Source organism: Alnus glutinosa, chromosome 6, assembly GCF_958979055.1.
Source record: "Alnus glutinosa chromosome 6, dhAlnGlut1.1, whole genome shotgun sequence".
Lineage (NCBI taxonomy): Eukaryota > Viridiplantae > Streptophyta > Magnoliopsida > Fagales > Betulaceae > Alnus > Alnus glutinosa.
In genome coordinates this window covers 26,955,461-26,977,520 of record NC_084891.1, presented here as the reverse complement: position 1 = coordinate 26,977,520, position 22,060 = coordinate 26,955,461, and the positions used below count along the sequence as shown (strand labels likewise).

The 22,060-nt window shown below is 35.5% G+C and overlaps 3 protein-coding genes and 1 non-coding gene across 5 annotated transcripts; 2 read left to right on the top strand and 2 right to left on the bottom strand.

Annotated features, from left to right (window-relative positions):
- Positions 1-2,584: 2,584 nt before the first annotated feature.
- LOC133871813 (uncharacterized) lies at positions 2,585-5,159 on the bottom strand. The gene is made up of 5 exons (XM_062309240.1): positions 4,639-5,159; positions 4,376-4,516; positions 3,277-3,396; positions 3,024-3,119; positions 2,585-2,914 (listed from the first exon to the last, which is right to left on the bottom strand). Exons 1-5 carry the CDS (start codon positions 4,855-4,857, stop codon positions 2,798-2,800), a joined length of 693 nt encoding a protein of 230 aa, XP_062165224.1. The 5' UTR covers positions 4,858-5,159; the 3' UTR covers positions 2,585-2,797.
- Positions 5,160-10,933: 5,774 nt separating this feature from the next.
- LOC133871363 (uncharacterized) lies at positions 10,934-14,062 on the top strand. The gene is made up of 8 exons (XM_062308801.1): positions 10,934-11,296; positions 11,434-11,526; positions 11,629-11,707; positions 11,831-11,909; positions 12,318-12,357; positions 12,454-12,588; positions 12,950-13,087; positions 13,674-14,062. Exons 1-8 carry the CDS (start codon positions 11,055-11,057, stop codon positions 13,924-13,926), a joined length of 1,059 nt encoding a protein of 352 aa, XP_062164785.1. The 5' UTR covers positions 10,934-11,054; the 3' UTR covers positions 13,927-14,062.
- A 1,020-nt stretch (positions 14,063-15,082) lies between these two features.
- On the top strand, positions 15,083-15,166 carry TRNAL-CAA (transfer RNA leucine (anticodon CAA)). Its single transcript has one exon. It is a non-coding gene; the product is annotated as a tRNA-Leu (tRNA).
- Positions 15,167-17,869: 2,703 nt separating this feature from the next.
- Positions 17,870-22,031, bottom strand: LOC133870348 (uncharacterized). 2 transcript variants are annotated; one of them, XM_062307445.1, is made up of 5 exons: positions 21,724-22,031; positions 20,614-20,657; positions 20,109-20,504; positions 19,105-19,136; positions 17,870-18,984 (listed from the first exon to the last, which is right to left on the bottom strand). In XM_062307445.1, exons 3-5 carry the CDS (start codon positions 20,437-20,439, stop codon positions 18,019-18,021), a joined length of 1,329 nt encoding a protein of 442 aa, XP_062163429.1. In that variant the 5' UTR covers positions 20,440-20,504; positions 20,614-20,657; positions 21,724-22,031; the 3' UTR covers positions 17,870-18,018. The 2 variants fall into 2 exon arrangements, with proteins under 2 accessions (XP_062163429.1, XP_062163428.1); XM_062307444.1 differs by having other exon boundaries at positions 20,109-20,500.
- Positions 22,032-22,060: the final 29 nt, after the last annotated feature.

Sequence of the window (22,060 nt, the reverse complement as noted above, 5' to 3'; positions counted from 1 at the left end):
TATTAGATCGAGCATGAACTTTCGAATCGAGTACCATTATCAGTGTCGGTTTGGCTCAGTATATCCCTGAGATGCAAGTCGGCTTAGAAGGTCAACTCAACTTTTGACCATCATCTGTCAGAAGTCAAAAAATGATAATTCCAACACGTACTAATTAAGTTTTGTACCCTGCTCTAAACTAAAAAATTAAAAAATTAAAAAAAAAAATAAAATCAAAAGTTTACTACTATTGGTAAGACATTGGCCTTACACATTTTCCAGCTAATTAATGCTATCCGGACCTCTCAACAACAACATCCCTGGCCCCTCTTATTAATTGGTCATTTACATTTGTTAGCTGTGCGCGTCGAAGTGGCCGGGGAGTAGGGAAATATATGGCCCATATGGGGGATGCACCTCATTTCAAGTGAAATGATATTCATTGCTCTTTAATTCGTGCTGCCGGTTCTTAATTAGTTGTTGATCAACGACTAGTGTATCATTTCTTTCTTTAAAGAGGGATGAGATCTCAGCAATTTTGTTGTCTAGTAATTTTGATAATGGGATTTGATTCTTGCACTACATCATTACAACAACTGCACAACAGCCCCTTACATGAGGGTGGACTCCACACAGTTTAGGAGAATTTTGTGAGGGGTTGTTGTGTAGTTGTTGTATTGGTGTTGTAAATCTAACATTTTTTAAAGTAAAATAGATTCAGAATAGTTAAAAGAGTCGTTTTGTTGCTTGGTTTTAAAGAAGAGATCATTAATGGAGGATTAAGAATTAAATAAAAGGTACATTTTTTTTTTTTTGAGAAAGAGAAAGAATGAAATTAAATTATTTTTCTTTTTAAACAATCTTTACAGAAATTAAGCATGAAATAAACATATGTTTAGGCGAAAAATAAGGCACAGAAAACTGCACCGGTCACCACGAACACTTTTGCATTATAGCAAATCGTTAGCCAAACATGATGGTTGCTATTTAAGCTTTATGAGAAATGCTAGATTTCAAGGAAAAAAGAAGAAAAAAAAAAAGACTTTTGGTATGATATTATGTTTTAAGTTAGGTCAAAAGTTAACTCTTTCAAAAGTGTCTGTAATTCACCGGTAAACCATTCTCTAGCTGAATTTTGAGGTTTTTCTAATGTAATCTTTTAGTTTTATTTACCCATGTTGCTTCGGTGTAGGTGATTGTTTGTGTATGCTTCCTCGGACTTTTAGGCAGTCGGGCATTTAAAGGTTTTTTGTATTTTTTTATTTTATTTTTTTGTTGCCTTCCTTGAGTTTTTTTAATAAATTAATTCTTACTTATTAAATAAAATTAAAAAAATTGACTTGAACAGCAACCGGTAAACCGGATGTAAGACATGCTTTTTTAACTTTTGTAAATTAGACAGAAATCCCTAACAATTTTGCTGTTCGGATTAAATCCAAAACCTTGTAAATTAGTGTCATATTAAGCCAATTAATGAATCTTAGCCACAAGGATTTGTGGGCCTAAAAATCCTTACCTATGAGTGTATGACCCATTACAATTTGCAGATCATTGGGCCATAGACTTTACAGGTCCAAGCTTTCATTTTGCAACTTTCCTTGAAGAGGCCTTTGTTTATTTGTTTGTAATTGGGCAATTACGCTTAGCAGTTAGCACCTCCGCAGGCCAATTAGTTTCAACTTTCAACGGTGCAATTTTGCATTGTGAATCAAATCTATGTCAAGTGGACAATGAGTTAGATAGATTTACTTTGAATAATTACACTAATTGTGTAGTACTATTTTAGTAGATTAACTAAGCATACAACTTGATGATGTTGCAGTAAAAATTAGTCATTTGATAAACACATACTTGTAAAAAAACAAAAATAATTCATGATTGATTTTCTTTGTTACATGCATCATTACAATTATATGACAATTGTATCAGAGTCTACTAAGCAACATTAATTATAATAATTTTTCTACTACTAACATAATAACGCATAAATTATCTTGGTCAGTTGGTCAAGGAATAGGAATGTTTCCTGGCCGGCTCCCCAAGCAGAGACTAAAGCAGTAAATCAAGAGAGCGAGCTTGTCGTCAAAGTCACTACCAAATCTTTTTAGGGCATTTTTAACCAATTTGATCTCATTTGTGTCTTCATGCACTCTCATTAGACTAATTTTTCTTTCGAACTGGATTAAAAAATAAAAATCAATTCAATCTATTAAACTAACATATATTGTTATAGTATTTGATTCTCACATACATTTTTTCAAAATGCATGTGGTAATTACATGTTATAGTAAAAATTACACGTTCTAAAGACAAAAACTAATTTAATAGATTGGTCTAAGGAAATTTTTTGTTGGAGGAAAAATTTGTCCCTCTCGATCGGGGTGGAACTACTCTCCAAAATTTTAAATTGCCCCCGGCCAAAATTGTGTTATTTATGATACAAACCATTCATTTTTTTTACCCCACACTTAAAATTCTAGTTCTATGACTTCCGCCTTTGACTCTTGATAAAGACCTTTTTTTTTAAATTCTAGTTCTATGACTTATAAATTGTTAAATTTTACAAATGTCGTTAAAGAGGTACGTCAAGCTAGGAAGACCCCTATTCAAGCTTGCACTACAACCCATGAGGTCGGCAAGAGTCCTCAACTTTTGGCAGGTTGACTTTTATTATTCTGTCTAATAACACTCAAAATTACACTAAATGTCTTGGTCACTAAATGTCAACTACATAAACATCACCGCAATGAGGTTGGCCGTGGAGCAATAGCATGGCGATCGAGATTCGAGAGCCACGACTTCGACTTTCCTGCCCAGTTCAATTTTTTGGTGCAACAGTACTTGAAGATGCCCTCTTGGTCAATTTGTACTTCACCATCCTCATGATTTTGTAGAGCCAGAAGGCACTAACCAGCTGCAAGCTCAATGCCATTGCCTAAAAACAACGTGGAGAAGACACATTAATAAAAGGAAATTACGTACAGCGCGCCCAAAGGTTTGGAGCACGATAGAGTATATTAGGAGTTCAAGAATCCAAAATTTACCTTTATGACAAACGGATTGCTAGCAGACAAAGTCGTGTAGGTGACATAAGGTCCACCAACCATCCTACCCAATGTAAATATCACTGCAAACAAAATCTGTAAAAAGAGATGTTAGGCAGATTAATGGAGATTGTCTTTTATCATTATGCCTCCCGTAATATCTCAAAATCCAAATTCAAACTTAAGAAAATTTTACACTAATCCTGCAAAAAAGCAACATTTATCTAATTAATTAGCACATTATTGAACTCACATCGGCTGCCAAATTAAGGTCTGTGTCCCTGTATCCAAACTCTTTGAGGAGCTCTCTCATGTGGAGGAAGGGGCTCGAGATTTCGCTTACCCATAATGCAGCCACCACCTCCGATGCACCCTACATACACAAAATAGGATGACATTAATACTTGGAGTTGAAGAAGTACGCACGCAAAAGCCCAAGAAAAGTTTTGCAACGAATAATTGGTAGAAATGATAAAGTTACGTCTATCAGCTTCCAATAAATTATCATCGATAATGATAGAAATCGTTTATGGTAAATGATGATTTGGTTACTCTAAATTAAGGTAATTAAATCCCTTAATTTAATAGATTTGTTTGTATTTAAATTAAATTATTCAAATCACAAGTAAAGCTATATAAATATATAGAGATTTATACACCGTCAAAGAGATCAAGAAAATATTTAACTTTTAAAGGCTTTCACCTATAGATGTAGGCCGCATAATTTTCAAGCCTCTCTTTCTCTACTTTCATCTCTTTACTTCATTATGAGATTACATAATCATCAAATATTAAATAAAAAATTATGGAAGAATATATATACTAGTGACCTCTAATAGGGTATATATTCAAACATTTAGGGGGGAAAAATTATCATGAGTTTGCAATTCCCAATCCACTTTCAAGGAATTTGGATCCTTAAATTTTTTTGAGATAATCTATGGTGTAGAGTACTTGTAGTCATATCAGTATCTTTAATTTTATCAATTCAACATTTATCATCTTAATACTAAACACAAATTAATAAGAATATGGCTTAATATATTCCAACCATTTTAATTTGAAAACAATGATGGGAAATGCTATAAGAATTCTAAAGAATCAAGGCCATGTTTGTAAATGATATTGGTTTATGTTCTTTGAGATAAATACATAACAAACAACTCAAAACACAAAACAACTTTCACCTTTTATGTCATATAAGAATACATTTTCAAAAAAAAAAAAAAAAAAAAAAAACAGTACTCCCTAAAACAAATTACTCCTGTGTTTCAAAATGCAACATGCAATGTCATGTAAGCACAAAATTAATTATAGGAACAGGATAAGTAAGCATGTTTAAGGATGAATACCCTCCCATAGGCCAGGACTGCTCCAAATCCGACGATGCTGACCAGATGGTGGATCGAATTGTCGAGACTGATTCGCTTGTCAAAGGAGCTACATACTAAATCATACATCATATAAGAAAGGCTCACTACCAGAGTTTGCATCTGCTCATGAGTGTTCAAGATCCACCATCAAAGAAGAGTTATATTAAGAAAAATAATGATTAACATATATATATATATGTCTACTAATTAATTTACTCACGCTTAGATAGTTAGATCTATACCTGCTTTGGGGAAGCTTTTGAAGCCAAAGGGCAAGCTGGGCAGCTCCAATCTTGAACGGAGAGAGACGATAATATTACAGCTAAAGTTGCATGAATTGTAGAAACAACTCGGTTGCTGAAATCAAACGAGCGCTTTGGGAACATCCTCCTTGTTAACACAAAAGCTGTTGTCCATGAAATGACTCCAACCACAACTAAATTCATAATGTTGTCTTCCATTTGTATTTTTCTTGACAGAGATTTTCGCTTCAAGCAGTTAAGGTAGTCAGCTCAAAATCTTTCGAAAACGAAACAAAAGAAGTCAAGCTGGTTTTGATTGACTCTTGTATTAGAATTCTTCTTGAAAAGCAGAAGCAGACCTGATCTCTCGATCAAGAAGAAGTATTTAATATAAAAGTACAGGACAAAAACATACGTGTCCATATACCAAGGTAATTTTCCAGCAGCAAAAAAAGGGTTGCAGTCCGTTTCTAGTTCTTCATTTATTGGCAGATAGATTTAGGTGGAAGTAGGTTGTTGGATTAATCCGTGGCAGTTGTAGCCCAAAGTTGAGGGCATAAATAATTATTATTATTAATTTTTTTTTCTTTTAACGAGCTGTCCACACTAATTTGGTAAAAGTTAGATTTTGCCCACAGGCATGGCTGTAAGGATGAATTGTGTGGACTCAAGGTAATGAGTCTGACCTTATACCTTACCACTCAAGTCTCGAGCCAAGTCCCTTACGAACTGACATAACAGTTCACGTGACATTTATCACGTATGCCTCTAAAATGAAAATTGTCACGTACATGGCAGTACTCCACATGCTACTTATTACATTTACAAACTGACGTGGCAATGCACACGACATTTATTTTCATAAAATGTGAATTGTCGTTTTGGTTTATAAGAAAGTTGTAGTAGTAAAAATTGTAGTATCGCAAGCATTTTCTAGTAATTTAACTTAAAATAAAGCTTTGATACCAAAATTATGTGTTAGATTTTAATTTCGTTCTTAAATGATCAGTTATTCTAATTTAGTCGCAAATTAAGTTTAAAAAATATCTTAATATTATATTTAATTTGTCTTAACATTATTACTACGGAGCAAATAATTGCTATCTTAATATTACTATCTTTTTTATTTACATCTTTATGGTGCTGGTATGATATATTAGGCTAGAAACTAATCTCACAAAATCATTACAAACAAAAAATACGTAATGTAACATCCCTGGCCCCTCTTATTAATTGGCCGGTCATTTACATTTACTAGCTGTGCCTGTGCGTGTGGCCTGGAGGAATCTTTTTTTCCAGGATATTCATTGCTCTTTAATTCGTCTTGCTGTTTCTTAGTTACTTGTTGCTCAACGATTGGTGGATCATTTCTTTCTTCAGACTTCACAGAGCTTTTGGCTATTTGGATCTCGATTCCTGTAATTTGAAAAAATAAAATAATAATAAAAAATAAAAAATAAAATTTGTTTATGAGACCTACTTGCACCAGTCACTAGCTATGAACACATTTGCTAACATGATGGTTGTTATGTAAGCTCAATGAGAAATGCTAGATTGTTTAATTATAAAAAAAAAAAAATAAAAAAAAAAAAAACATGGGTTTTGTTGTTACATTTGTTTATGAGATGATGTTTTAGGTTATGTCCAAAGTTAATTGCTTCAAGGGTGTCCGTGACTCTCCCGTTAATCATTCTCTAGCTAGCTGGATCTTAGGATTTTTTTAATGTAATCTTCTAGTTTTGTTTACCTATGTTGCTTCCTTACAAGTTATAGGTGATTGTTTGTGTAAGCTCCCTCAGACTTTTAGACCCTGTTGTTTTAAAGGTTTCTAGTGTTTTTTTTTTCTTTTCTTTTCTTTTCTTTTTATTATTTTTTTACTTGAAAGTTGAATCTTAGCAGCAAGGTTTTATGGCCCAAAAATCCCTTCCAATGACCCATAACAATTTACAGATCATTGGGCCATAGACTTTACTGGTCCAAAGACTCCGAGCTTTTATTTTTGCAACTTTTCTCGAAGAGAAATTTGCTTTTTCAAATTGTAAATAACATAATGTTTTTTTGAAAACGCAGAATTTTAAAGATTAATCTAAATTTGACAATTTTTTTTTTTTTTTAAAAAAACAAATCGAACTAAAGATTTTTTTTTCTAATTCATTCTATTAAATTGGTATCTTTAGAAGAAAACTGTCCCTCTTGACAGGGTTTAAACTACTTACATTCCACCAAAAATTTAAAATTCCTCCAAAATTTTATTTATTTTTTATTTTTATAATACAAATCCTTCAAAATTAATTAATTAATTTTTTTTTTTTATCTCCTTAAAGTCTTTTTTTAACTCCCTCACACATGCACCTAAATTATTTATAGTTACACACTTACACTCCTGTCATAAAGACTTTCTTATTTTTCCCCCGTTTATAGGTGCGGAAATTTCTCCCATTTGTTGCTTTTTATACAAATTGGTGACTGCTATTGCTTTGCTTTGGTGAGTTTTGTCTGTTCTAGCCCTGTAATGAAAGCGGCAATTACATCTCTAACCAACAACAATTTCCAATGGAACAAGTAAATAGCCCCTTAAAATCTCTTAGGACCCGATAGGGCATGTGAAAGTTTTCTTTTGATGCATGGCCCCAGAGCCCAAGGTAAATCAGTTTTTGACCGCTCGATCCTTTATTGGACCGCCAATTAGGCCTATCTACCCATTTCCTCGTTTGATTGGATCCCATCTTTATGAAGGCCCTTTGTCGTTTTATTTACGAGTAACTTTTAAGTAAAAGTTTCTTACAGACTAACGTTCACTAATAATGTCGGTTTTTTTGTTATAATACCGCATAAGCACTTTTCATGTTAGAGTTAAGGTTGGTTTGGGCTTGCGATTTTAAAATAATGATTTTAAAATGTGTGATTTGAAAAAGTGATTTTTAAAAACACAGTTAAACGTTTGGTAAAATTATAATTTGACCTTTAAAATTTTACGTTTTCAAAAAAGTATCATTTTATTTGCGATTTGAAAAAATAGTTTTCTGCGTTCTGCTTTTCAAAATCGCAATTTTTTAAACGATTCATTTTCTGAGATTTGGTTTAAAATTACACTTTTTGCCCACGAAATCGCAATCCCAAACGCACCCTTAATCTTTTATAATTAGTTGACACATGTTAGCATGTGATTGAATGATTTTAAACTCTTTTTAGTAACTTTAACTATATGCTAATATGTATTAACAAATTGTAAAAAAATTGTAGGCGTTACTCATTACTCTTATCCTCTTATTAAGGTGCATGCATAAAAACTCTTCCCGCCATTGTATTTTGGCATGACACTGATCGGGATGTACATTAGACAAAAGATTAACCAAAAAATCACTTGAAGTGTGTAAGGTTTTTTTTTTTTTTTTTTTTAACCCCTTAATGGGTGAGTTTAATTTCAATATAAGAAAATAATAAGATTTTAACCATTAACTTTCATTATTTCACGACATGTTTATACACGATTCCAACTGATTATGCTGTCTCATATATGGTACTTTTATACAGGAGGCCAACACCAAGTTTTCGAACTAATGAGCTTTGAACCGACCTTATATAGATTAAGTTTTCTTTAAAATTAGGGTGGTTAAAATATCTTTAATCTAGTCTATTAAATTGAGCATGTACATATGCATTTTTAAAAATGCATATAAGAACATCTGTCATTCCTCTATTAATTCTATTAAAAATGAATGTAAGAATTACATGTTCTAAGAATATATGTCAATTTAATAGACTAAATTAAAAAAAAAAAAAAAAAACACTTTATACCAACCATATAATAATACATTTTCACATTCCTCCGATGTAGAAATCGGTACTCACACATGAACTCCAACAAAATAAAATCAGAAGAAGTTTAACTAAATGGATTTGTATCTCTTAGACCAAAAAAAAAAAAAAATACAATGGATAGATAGCATATGCCAATCATGGATTGGCAACTTCTATAAAACATGAGTAATGCTATAAATAAGACTCATGTTTCACTTTTATTTCTCTAAAAATGATGTGACTTTTAAAATTACCATAGAATTTAAAATGAATACATAGCATGTACCCTACTCATAGATTGGCATTTGGCAACCTCTATAAAACACGAAGAATATTGCTATAAATATGATTCATGTCCCCATTTTATCCTCCAAATTAAGATGATGTTGTCGGCTTTTAAAATTACTATTATATTAGAATTTAGTTAGTTATTTTGCTCGGGTATATGGTGGTTAATATTTAGAGGGGCCATAAGCTCTCCAGATCGAATAGTCCCAGCTTCTCCTTTAACCCTCCATCTTCAACCACTCCAGTCTCCCACTGCACTAGCTACTTCTTCAAGATAACAGGAATACCAATATATCTTCGATCATTAGTTTTAAAAGTATTTCTCATGGATGCCTCCGCAATATTCCCATGCATTCCTTTGCATTTCTTAGTAGTTTGATTCTTCTAGTTGCTTTATATATGGATGGTTAGTTTGATCAGATTATGCGTTTGCATGTACGTAGATGCATCCAAGCAGTACTTTGTAGCCTTTGGATCTCATGATTCTTCCACTTCTTGTTCTTAATCTCTGCAGGTACTACACATATATAGATGGCAAGCCAGAATATGATCCGGCGTTTACTGATAATCCGCAAAAGCTTTAGAGCTACCGCGGTGTTGGCCTGGGTCTTCGAGTTGATCACGTTGGCTATGGAGCTTATTGGTGACAATACTCGTTTTGACAAGCTTGCTGCAATCTTTCTGACCATGGACAGTTGTTTCTTCACATTTTGGGATGTCCATATCAAATTTAAAGACAGAAGCTTGGCATTTGGACGCGTTGGATTCTATTTCTGGCCTAAACATGAAAATGGGCAGCCAAGTTGGGCGCCTGAAGTTGTATGCGACGTTTGCTCCTCTGTTTTTGTGATATGCCACTTCGTTGTTGCTGTCGTGGATTTTGTTTATAGGGACCATGGACCCACGTACATATTTACACTGGTTGCTTTTGTCTTGGCCTCCTTGGCCTTGATCCCCACCCAAGCATATCATCGATGGCTTTCAGCAACTGATCGGCCTGATCAGCAAGCAGAGGCTAATATTGGTCCAACGGCAACGGCAACGGCCGATCCTCAGCAGCGTGAAAACGAAGCAGCACAAGTTGGCATCGATGTTCGTGATCCAGTCTCAGCCTCTGTTGGAGAAGGCATCGACGGTAGTCTTCAGAGCGAAATTCAATGTTTTGATCATCAAAGCATGCGAAATGCTAAATTGGTGGCAGGACTAGGTGATCAACCACACACGGCACAGAATTAGCTAGCTGTGGATCAACCACATACGGCACAGAATTAGTTGCTGGGATGAGAATAAACTGCACGTGCCCTATATATGTTTCTTGACTTTTTAATTTGTCCCTTAATTACCTTATTCTAGAATTAATGCTAATTATAATTTACCCTTTGTGTAACTAATGAACTATGCTCAACCCTGGTTACTCTAGAACTTCACATATATGCTATATAACCATGTTATATAGCATGTGAAGTTAAACAAAGTAGTGACACGTACCTTATGTTTTATTTATTTCCTCTAGTTTTTGTAAATTTGTATATTCAGATTTGGGGGTACCAATTTGTGTGTGATTTTTTAATTCATTGTTAGGCCTTTTTTTCCCCTCACTACTTGAGTCGTCTAAGCAAATGGCAGGGACCAAAGTGAGTGCATGCCCAGTGTTATTCGGACAAGTACATGTTTTTTTTAAGGCTGTATTAATGCTATTAAAAACAAATATGTGTTTCTCATATGCTATTAAAAATTTAATTATGTATTTTTACATATTTTAGAGACATATTGCAATTTTATAGACCGTTGAAAAATAATAATAATCTTACATAAAATAATATCCAAAACAGTTTTTTTTTTTCAAAAAATATTAAAAAAAGAAGAAGTCATTATACTTGGATACAAACACAATTTTAAAATAAATATTAAATCCACTTTTTTATCACACAATGTTAATATGGCAATCCCAACTAATATATGATTTTTTATTATTATTATTATTTTAAAAATGATAAATCGATTAGTTAGATATGTAACATTAATATTGTGAAATATTTATAAAATTAAAATTGTATTTTATAGAATTACTCCAATCTTAATACTGTGAGCTTAACCTAGGCATCTAAGGCATGTGATGAAAGCTCATATGGACCAAAATTGAGTTTTGGATCCGCCTGCCAAGAATGGGCTGATCTTGGGCCAACAATACTTGAAGACGACCCGAGCCTATGCTACTTAACGGTGGCACAGGCGGTTGAAGCGGTTGGATACACTCCACCCTCTTCAAAAGCTCAACATTCCGAACTGATACTTGTATTATTGTGTAGAAGCTACAATACCTTCCGATGGATATATGCCACATACCGGGCCGAATATCGGCAACTCCCCTTAGATTCGGCCATGTTCCGAGAAATCTCGGTCTTCCGAGGTCCCAAACGTCACCGTTTTTGTCCCGTATAATGGCAGCCGCTGACGATTCACGTTCCGAAACCGATCCATCGGAGCCGAAATCTCGGAACCGGATGTTCTGTCTCGGAATGGGTTTCGTCGCACAGTTCTTCGCTCGAGAGCTCAATAACCAAGGATGGTAAGTTCCTTTCCACTGATTAGCTTTCCTTGCTATAATTAATCTCTCTCTTGGGCTTGAGTTGAATTTACAAAGCATTCCTTTGTGAAGTGGTTTTGAAAAGAGTAAACACATTGGGTTTTTTAATTGAACATTAGGGTTGTCTCTGGGACTTGCACGAGCATGGTGAAGAAGAAGAAGCTTGAAGAGATGGGATTTGATTCTTACGTTTTCGATGCAAATGAGCCAGAGTGAGTGTGTGTGAATTTAAAGTACCCATTTTTCGCTCTTTATTTAAATTCTGTGTTTGCTTGTTTTGGCACTTAATTGTTTCTCTTTTGATTAAATCACAGACAGAGCATTCTAGATACTATGAAATATCATACCCACCTTGTTGTCTCGATCCCGCCTGTTGTGGGTATTGGTGACCCGGTATGTTAGAAGTACTTTTAGTCATTTTTATTTTTAAGGCTGTGCTGAATTGATTTTCTGTCTTGGGGTGATCCGTTTTCAATGAGATAATTTTTTCCCATTGTGTTCTTATCAATTTTGTAGATGCTTCGGCATGAAGAACTTCTAAAGAGCACATTAATGGACGGAAATCTTCGATGGCTTTGTTATTTGTCATCAACTAGTATGTGTATATTCGAATTCCCAATGAACCAAAATTTACATCATAGTTACATGAATGTGACATCTTTTAATTTATGATTGTCTTTGGCTTCGGGATTGGAGGTCTATGTTATTGTCTGATACACTTCATTGTCGGCTTGTCGTGTTTATTAATCTCAATATGAATACAAGAGCTATGAGCAATTAGACACTCTAGGATTGCAATTTTCTTCAAAGACAGTTTGCAACATATGTACCACACGGCCCTTGGACGAGGAGTAACAATGCTGAACAGTAATTCACTTCAGAACTCCTAATCATATTCTTTGCAGCTCCTACTCTCAACCTTGGATCCTACTGTTTTTCATTTCATTTTTCTCTGAAACTCCTGAGTTGGTCTTTGACTCTGGAGAAACTGCTTTTTTGGCAGGTGTATATGGAGATTGTGGTGGTGCATGGGTAGATGAGGAGTAAGCAAGTGCATCTTAACTAACCTCTTAAGCATGCAAAATCCTGTGCCTGCAGTGACATCAATTGCCCTAAATATGTGCATTATCCTATGGCAGTTATCCTACTAGCCCCACAAGTGAGTTGGCTAACTTAAGGTTGGTTGCTGAGAAGAAATGGTTAAATCTGGGTGATGATCTTGGGCTCTCGGCACAAGTATTTCGGCTAGGAGGTATCTACGGCCCTGGTAGAAGGTTGTAATGAACTTTTTTAAGTATGACCAAATAGCTGCCTTTTGTTTTGGATCTGTAGTTTAACTAAACAGTTCACCTTGTCACTTTTCATTGGGATTTAACCAATATCGATATGAGTTTTAGCTTGATGTTTCATGCTATAAGCTTTATTGTAATTAAAATCTGCCATGAAATGTACTCAATCAAAAAAAAAATCTGCTATGAAATGATGCCAATATCATTTGATATATTTCTTGTTAGCTCATCGATCATTTAAAGAAAATCAGTTTGGCCTAGAGCCTATGCTCTGATGGAGTTAAGTTTTGGTTCAAATTTTCCATGCTAAAGGTTGGTTTTTATGGTGAACTATTTTCCATTTCAGTGCTGTTGATACAATAATTAAGCAAGGATCATTGTCAGAAGGTCAGAAGATGAGAGTATACAGGCAATATACATCCAGAATTCATGTTGAGGACATTTGTCAGGCACTTAAGGCCAGTATTGACACACCTTCCCCCGGGTAGGTTCCAATCATCAGCCTTCCTAAAGTCAGCTATATTTTCTCATTCGTTTTTTATCCTGTTCTGATGGATTGCTAGAAAAACAAATGTAATAAGATTCTTGATATTTAAGATATTGGTAAACAATCTCCATCTGGATTATTTCCTTCTTAACAGGAAAAGAAAATGTTCTGCTAAATCAGTAACTGGAATCCCAAGGCCTCATAATGTAAAAGGCATATTCATAAACTTTGAATGTCACTCTTTTCTTAAAGACCACCATGTACGAGGCACATGTGTCACATATATTCTTACAAGTAAATGCTAGACATACAATTTTTTTACAACTTCTAACACGTGTTAGCATGTGGTTGGAGACACATTGGCCACTAAAAAAATAATTTTAACATTCTCCAATCACACGATGACACAAATCAAGAGTCGTAAAATAGTTGGAAGTTTAGCATTTTCCAATTCTTATTCTTCAACCCCGTCTATCACATAAAACTTTTCATTCTGTTCTAAATTAAATAATTTCCAACCTTGTTTAATATGCTTGCAGCGGGAAACACTTTCCTTGCTTACTGCCTGTGATTTTTGTTTCAGGAAAGTTTACAATGTCGTTGATGACGACCCAGCCCCTCGGGAAGAAGTCTTTGCATATGCAGGAGACTTGGTTGAGAAGAAGTGGCCTGGCCGGATCAAGCAATCCGCCGGGAAATCAGAATCAGTTGTTGAGCAGGGTAGTCGAAGAGGTGAGAAGCGAGTTTCCAATTCTCGTGTGAAGAAGGAACTAGGAATGAGGCTTCTCCATCCAAGTTATAGATCAGGTTTGCAGAGCATTATCAACCATTTATAGAGAGGAGTGCACTATGACACCTCTGCAACATTGATATACAGTATATACCGAAGAGATAGAAGATTTGGACTGGCGACTGGCGACTTGGCTTGAAAATTCTCTGGAGCAGCTGTATGGGCGGACCTCTAGTGAATAGTTTTTTTTTTTTTTTTTTTGATATGTCCACATAAGAGGGGAAAGGGGGATTCGAACTAGTAACCTTCGCTTCATGAGGCGTGGTCTCTAGCCGATTGAGCTACCCCTTGGAGACGCCTCTAGTGAATAGTTGTGACAATAACAATTGCTCCATTCTTGATGATATTTAAGGATGGTCTGAAAATTATTTGAAAAGGGAAAACTTAAAGATGGATTGAACTTGACTACGTCTAGGATTAAAAAAATGATGTGAAAAACATATTTTAAATAGTGATATAAATTTTGCTTACCCAAAATAATAATAATAAAAAAAAAAAAAAATGCATTAGAAGTAGCATTGTTACGTGCTGAATAAGATAGTAATGTAATGCTTGTAATACTACTCTTTATACTTATTTATTACATTTATTTTACTGGTTGGCCTTTCTTAAAGTGTCTGACATTAAAAATCATTTAAAACATAATACATCAATTAGTGTAAATAATAGCATTACTCGAATTAGATATATAGTCGTCCTTTTGCTTCTTAATAACCAGTTAGCTACTACTATTATTATTATTTTCTGAGCAAAGGTCCAATCGGTTAATAGATTGTGTTGATTGATAGCCAAAATATTAACCAAAGAATAGACTTCAAGCATGAAATTGTTGCAGCTTACCCATTAAAAAGATCTTAAAGCTATAAATTATATAAATATTGCTAATGTATTTGGTCTCAAGTGAACAAAGTTTTCTTCTAAACAAGATTGAAAATAATAATAATAATAATTTAGTCTGTTAAACTGACATGTGTCTTTAAAATATAAAATTTTCCCATACAATTTTTCAAAAATTTTGTTGAAAATAATTCACCAACCAAAATTAAAAGAAAATTGTCCATGACTGATCTACCATTCCGTGTACACCCAACGGTCCCACACTCCATAAAATTGGATTATGTGTGCTTGTGTAGGGTCTTTGAAAAGAGTGAACTCATTAAAACCATGTTTTTAATATGTTTAACCAAGATTGAGCATAACCAGTCAGGATGGCCGAGTGGTCTAAGGCGCCAGACTCAAGTTCTGGTCTTCGTGAGAGGGCGTGGGTTCAAATCCCACTTCTGACATTTCTCCTTTTATTTTTTTTTCCTCATCTTTCAATTCGTGTGATTTTTGGGCCAGCCTATTATTAAAACTTTATAGATGTTCTCGTCCGGTAGTAGTGGTAGCTTTCATGGAGTGCATCAGGATCATCTCCGGTTGAAAGAGATGTGAAATTATAAAAATATTTTTGTGTATAAACGATTGGCTTCTCTTTAATTCTTCTTAACTGGAGAGGATCCTGATCCTCATGGAGTAGGTGTCAGGATATCAAATTAGATGGATTAGGATTCTTGTACAATTTGGTTATAGAGAGTTATTATAAAACTTACCCACCCATTGGATTAATTATCTGTCTTAAAAATTTCAATTTAGTTTGTATATATCCTTTTAAGATGGTGACTTTATACATTAAAATTGAGAAGTAGAGACAAAATTAAGGATCAACCATGTTATCGTCATGTTAAAGCCAAATTATAACATAATAGTTTCTTTTGAACTTTGTTCATACAAAAGTAACCAAATATTGAAGGATTAGTAGAAATTTTACACCAAAAATATTTAAAGGAACACTTCATTAATTAGTTTTAGTCGAGAATTCATAATTATCTTATATCTTCTGTGCAAAATTCAAAATTTATGATGGCCCAAGAGAAGTAAAGAACACACGCAAAATAATAAATATGTTTTTTTTTTATATATATAAAAAAAATAAAAAAGCTGGAACAAGGAAGTAGAAAGAATATGGATAATTGAGTGTAACAATATGATGATTAACATCCACTTGTAAACTTAAAAAACTCTTACAAGTAGAGAGAGACGCTCCTCCTCTCTAAACCTCATTTCTCTAAAAATTCCTAAAATTCATTCCGTCCAAATACCATAGGAGGAGGGAAGCTCTGTGCTTTTCCCTCCTCCTCTCCCTTTTCTCATTCTCTCATCCCTTTTTCTCTTTCTACTAACGCCTCCTTAGAAGCTCTTATCCTGTTGCCTGCTGGAGTTATCTCCAACCCTATCTGTGTCTTCCTTGAAGGCACTTTATCAACTTTTCTACATATCAACGCTGCTCTCGTGGCTCTCTGCCTTCCTCCACCGTGTCTTTCGCCGTGATTGGTTCAGATCTTGGATCGACAATTTCAAATCTTGATCTATGTTCCTGCTCAACATCCAGCATGACACGCGTGGCTTGCACGCCTCAACATTTATTTCTCATCCAACGGCGCATGGTGGCCACAGTCCTCCTCCTCGCCTTCCCCCGCCTTTCATGTCAATGGTTTGCAGTAGCCCACGGCTTCCTCTACTGGAGAGAGGTCTTCCAACACTGGTGCGTGGTCTACATGCGCCGGCGTTGCGCGACTCCTAGCCCCTGTTCCGCCTCTTTGCTGTTGCTGCATTGTTTTACGTTCTCTATATTTGTAGACATTTTGCTTTTTGTTAATACTTTGTATTTCTCTTCTCCATATTTTTTTTTCTATAATTGTGTTTGGATCCTCTAGATACTTTATGCACTATTAACCGCCTTTACTGGTGACCTAAGTTCTTGACATCCGTGCCAAAAATCAATAAGGCCCGCGTCATCATGCATTGCCTCCACATACTTGCTTAGTCTCCAAAATCCCAGTTTTCAGGTGTACAAACTTTGAAGCACAAGAATAAATCCATGGTTCTCATAGTCAGCAAAAGGTTGGGATGGTGATCGGACGGATGAGTGGAAAGAAGCGAAACCCACCCAAGGACGGGTGTTACCAACACAATTATCTCCGTGTAGGATTTGTTTAGGGACGTGAAAATTCCTAGTTTTTGCAGCAAATAGTTGCACCTTTTTTGTCGGGTAATATAATGACATATGTTTGTGTTTTTCGTTTTGTTTCTCATATTATAAAGAAAATAAAAAAGAAAAGGGAACCTGTAGTACGGCCTCTTTACTGAAATCGTTTGATTGTTGTACATTGTTATTTAAGCCAAGTTTTTCTCAAAGCAATTCAATTAACTTTTACATGCATTTAATACAATTAACCGAACACGTACATTTAATATAATTAACCGAACATGTGATTTTCAAATATATTTTTAAGACATGTCAGGTTAATATATTAAAAAAATTTCTTCCAATCCTTTTTTTTTTTTTTTATAAAAAAAAAAAAAAAAAAAAAAAAAAAAAAAAAAAAAACCCTTTTATCCTTATTATTTTGTCTTAGATACTTCCTTGCCAATTCAGATTGGGCCGTGGTGAATGCACTGGTGATGAATAATTCTCTTTAGGAAATATATAGTCAAAGAAAACAAGCTACGCTGTCTTTGAGGAACGCCCAAGTTGAACGACAAGACCCCGAGACCTATAGCTAGCTCGTGCGGCATTAGTTGACCTGTATGATTTGGGTGCAAATCTGCTGGCAAGCACAAAAGGGAGCAAAAAGGTTAGCTAAAATCCTCGGTGGCTTTTGCGTATATAGCAGGAATATACAGGGTTTAATGGAAGCCAGTTGAAGAAGATGATAGAACAAAGTAGTAGACAGACAATTTTTTTTTTTTAAGTGATTGATTCAGCTCGATTATTCTCACAAACCTTTTTGATAAGGCTGGCTAAATCCACATTATTAATGAGCCGATTTTCTGGACGAGATCGGTTTAACCACGTTTTTCACACCTCTCTCTCTGTCGTTTCATATGACTACAACAAAATTTTCGTTTCATATGACTCCCATGCGGGCTGGGTCATACCACTGAAATTTCAGGGAAAATCCTCAAAAGAAATAATATTTAAACTAAATTTATTAGCGAGGCTAGGCTACATTTTTAAGGAAGAAACATCCTAAATGGTGAGTGTCACATCTTACAATGAGCGAGGTTCTCACTCACCACTTTCCAGTTTGAGAGGTCAATCTTTGCGATATCTTGCCCAAAAACCCTTCTTCCTGGCAGAATCACTCTCTGAAAGGGACCTACTCCACTTAGAACCAATAGAGAAGTGCCGCCTCAAGAAAGGCCTCGCAAATGAATTCCTCGTGCTAGAACTGGGTTCCATCTTGGGAACTTTTCCCTTGTGTTCAGCATCTTTTTGACGATCAAAAACATCAAAATCACAATCGAGGTAACTATCCACAACCCGGTTTTTGGATATCTTATAGTTCTTTGCCTTCAACTCTGCTTCTATTCTTAAAGCTTTTCTTGACATTTTTGAGACTTCCTTTTCTCCAACCGTACAAATTGGGCAAGGCGGGTCATACCGGTCATCCTCCACTGTCATAGTCTCCAGGCATTCAGCATGGTAAGCATGCCCACAGACCAGCACGGAAGCCACTGGGACCTCATTGCTGACGAGCAATTTCTGGCTGCTCCATGAAGATCTCTCTGTTAGGAGCTTTGAGCAGGCTCCACAACAGTGCAATTCTACAGAGGGAGAACATGAGAACCTGCTGCTTGATCCACTTACCTTGCCATGGCCGGAGCCAAAGTGCTCACTGTCAAAAGACCACCTTTCTCTTTGTGAAGACGCCACAAGCTCAGAAAAGGTGCGGATTGACCAGCCATCAGAAGATCCACATTGGGATCCAGTTGCTAGGTCGTTGCTGCCAGTGGAGAGTACAAAAGACGGCCTTCCTTCAGATATTGAGTTGTTATTTGGCGATTTCAGTCGCAAGATTCGACTATCAGAGACCTGCCGCAATAGCTGGTGTCCAGGTGAACGACGGGCCCGTCTTGACGGTGTTGAGTTGGGAAGAAGCGGATAAGCATGGGGAGGCAGAGTATCGATGGATGGTGTTGAGAGAACTGAGGGTATGGTGAATGAAAGATTTGGTGCAGATGACTCCACAATTTCTGGTGATCCTGCTAAGTTCTTCACCTAAAAGATAATGAAAGAGGCTTAGGCATTAATCTAAGGATGAGGGAAGAAAATGCTTGAGCAATAAGAAGCAAACTACAAAACTTCTACTAAACAAAATTACATTTGCTTCAAACTTACCTCTGTAGAAAAATTGCTTACCATGGACACATCTGCACCAAGCACAACAACATCAGTGGACAGAAGGTGCAAGCAGCAAAAGACATCAATCCACAAACCAAATCACGATATTGCACTACAATATGAAATGGAAATGGCAAAGCCTTAATCCAGTGTCATATGAAATGGAAGTGGGAAGGCAAACCAAGGGTTTATGCCCCACTACATCCAGAGACGTGAGATGTAAATTGTACATCATCATCCCTTTGTTATTTTTCCCATGGCACAATAACAGAGGTGGCCAAGAGCATGATCACATGAAGATCCACTAAAAAGCTTACAGCTTGGAGGATCCAAAAGGAGCATTGCGTAAGCCCAGTACTCCAAAGAAAAAGAAAAAAGAATTACAATGCAAAAGGGAAAAGGGGAGGCAAGTAGGAGGAAGACAGATACATTAATGATACAAACATGAAAGTAATTTACAACATAACAAAATTGTGATGTGTGTGCAGGGACAAATGTCACATCCTGCCACAGACAGATAGACGATATTTCTGTATTGTAATTTTCTATAGTAAATACAACTATCTTTGGGCAGGTTCTTCTGCCTAAACAGAAGCACCTTAGACAACAATTGCTTGAAGGAAGTAACAACTTTAATATCCATTTTGAAACAAAAGGTATAATATGGTCCCCTATCAGATGTGCTGGTTACAGCAACACCGGGATTTCCTATTAAGGCCCAATCATGAAAGAATTGTTGTCTCTCTTTCATCATCAAAGGAGTAGGCAAGGTAATATTTTCAACTGAAAAGCATTTCTTGTTTGTCAGAGGCCAATAGTTCAACACATTGTACCTCGTGTGAAAAATTAGTTTTCAAAGACAAAATGGCTTAAATACCGTAGACAAGGGGTCAAATGGGGGAAAAGGTTTGAAGTTTGATTTTCAAAAAAAGAAATAATAATTGAAGTTTAAAAGTCTAAATTGCTTTGATGCAGGCAAACTATACATTTGAAGGATTTACCTGAATGCGGAGTCATCAGATTCACATCAACTCCTTCATGAACTGGAGACTTCAGAGAGGTGGGTGTTCCAAAATTGTCCATGAGGCTTCCCACATCAGACAAATGACCTCTTTCAGAACCTAAGGACCCTTTTAACTCCATGCTATAATTCCTGCTGTTTCCATGGGACACATGATCTGACGGATTCTCAATTTCGCCAGCCACACGCCCTCTACTATCCCACCGGCAGCTCCATGATGGTGAATGTATGACATTCCTATGCAAAGTTTCACCTCCAGCTCCTTGGGAGAGGGTTTTATCCCTTGCAGCAACACAACAAGCTGACCCCATAATCACTAGAAAGTCTACCGCAAGAGGAAGCACTAAGTACGAAATGGACGACTAGTTTATCCTGACTTGCCGAAAAATGTCAACATCAAGCTATTATTAATATAAACATCCATTAACAAAGAAGCAATGGAATACAAAAATAAATAAATAAGAACAATAAAATTTGATACATACTTCAGACCATTTTTCTCACTAAATAGCTGGAATGCTACTTCAGCCTGAAAAATGCACAAAAACTTAAGAAATTAGATATATAAAATATCAAACCTGCCTCTAAGCCAAAGCTCTAAGCAGAGGATTGCAGTTATAGTTATTCCACAGAAAAGGCAAGAGAAAATTATAACTCATAACGTGAGCGATTATCAATAACTGACAAGCAATCATATTAACAAAAAACCAATTGGGTAAATATACAATCTAAAACCCTTCTCAGACAAGGTGAAAAACAATTAAACATTGCCACTGTAGAGCTTGAAAAGTAATTAATTACATCTTTGATATGTTAAGCAAATTGAGAAAACAGATTAAGGGGGAACACCAATCACATAGTACTTCCATAGTGATTACGTCTTTATGATTTCAAAATAGCATATTAAGACGACAACAATTTGGCAAAATAGCAATGGAAGTCTGAGTAGAAACTGAAATCTAACGTGAGTAACTAAGTCAAAATAGGAAACTCAAGAGTTTTTTCATCTGCAAAAATAGCAACACAGTCTAGCATATCTTTCAAGCATATTGAGAAACATTCAAGCAGAACCGCGAGGAAAATATGACTACATATACCAAATTCACAACAACAGTTGTTTTAAATCATAGTAAGCATTTCCTGTCTTTGTTGAGGGTAAAATTTACTTCAAAATCAAAAAGGAAAGCATCTATTGGTTATGGGATCTAAAAGCTCAAAGTCCATAAACCTCCTCCCCAGTTTCTATAATTCAAAAACCACAACAAAATTTAACCTTAACTGAAATCACAACCACAAGTATTTTACAGTAATCACAACCTAATTTAACCTTACAGAAATAACTCCAGATTCAAAAATCACAAAATATAAAATTAACAATAAAATAGGAAAAATTAACAAAAATAAATCGATACACACAGATACATCTTTATCTAAGTTTGTGATTAACTGAATCAAAAAAGAACAGCAATTTTTTTTTTTATAAATTTTTTTTTTTAAAAAAAATATCCTAGTGATTTCATACTGTCTAAAAACTGGTTTTTGTGAGCACCAAAAATAGCAAAAATATGGAAAAGAATGCTTGAAGTGGAACGCACCGTTTGGGCTAGGGTTGCAGAGGAAGTTGGAGAAGAGAGAGCTCCTCGGTAGAGACAGACTTAACGGTGTGAATATGACGGCGTGGGGTAGGGGTTCGGTTGTTTTTCGCGGCAGAGAGGGGCGCCGATCGATATGACGGAATCGAGTGTCTGTGTCTGTGTGTTGTGAAATGTGGGTGAGACTTATGGGGAATTGAGCCACGTTTCTCTATTTCACTTTTCTTTCGCTCTCTCTCATCTCTTTCTTGGCAGTGAAACCTGGAAATGGGCAATCCTCCCTGCTTTCTTCGCAACCACGTGGAGTGCGCACAACGCGTTCTACTTTGTACCGCTTTTT

Bases quoted from the DNA above. Each gene is read 5' to 3' on its own strand.
- LOC133871813 (XM_062309240.1), bottom strand. From the start codon at position 4,857: ATGGAAGACAACATTATGAATTTAGTTGTGGTTGGAGTCATTTCATGG. The intron at 3,120-3,276 runs GTGAGTTCAATA...CTCTTTTTACAG, and splicing joins ACCTTAATTTGGCAGCCGAT to ATTTTGTTTGCAGTGATATT. The intron at 2,915-3,023 runs GTAAATTTTGGA...CGTTGTTTTTAG, and splicing joins GCAATCCGTTTGTCATAAAG to GCAATGGCATTGAGCTTGCA.
- LOC133870348 (XM_062307445.1), bottom strand. From the start codon at position 20,439: ATGGGGTCAGCTTGTTGTGTTGCTGCAAGGGATAAAACCCTCTCCCAA. The intron at 19,137-20,108 runs GTAAATCCTTCA...TGCTTGGTGCAG, and splicing joins TCTGATGACTCCGCATTCAG to ATGTGTCCATGGTAAGCAAT. The intron at 18,985-19,104 runs GTAAGTTTGAAG...ATTATCTTTTAG, and splicing joins TAAGCAATTTTTCTACAGAG to GTGAAGAACTTAGCAGGATC.
- LOC133871363 (XM_062308801.1), top strand. From the start codon at position 11,055: ATGGATATATGCCACATACCGGGCCGAATATCGGCAACTCCCCTTAGA. The intron at 11,708-11,830 runs GTATGTTAGAAG...TCAATTTTGTAG, and splicing joins TTGTGGGTATTGGTGACCCG to ATGCTTCGGCATGAAGAACT. The intron at 13,088-13,673 runs GTAGGTTCCAAT...TTTTTGTTTCAG, and splicing joins ATTGACACACCTTCCCCCGG to GAAAGTTTACAATGTCGTTG.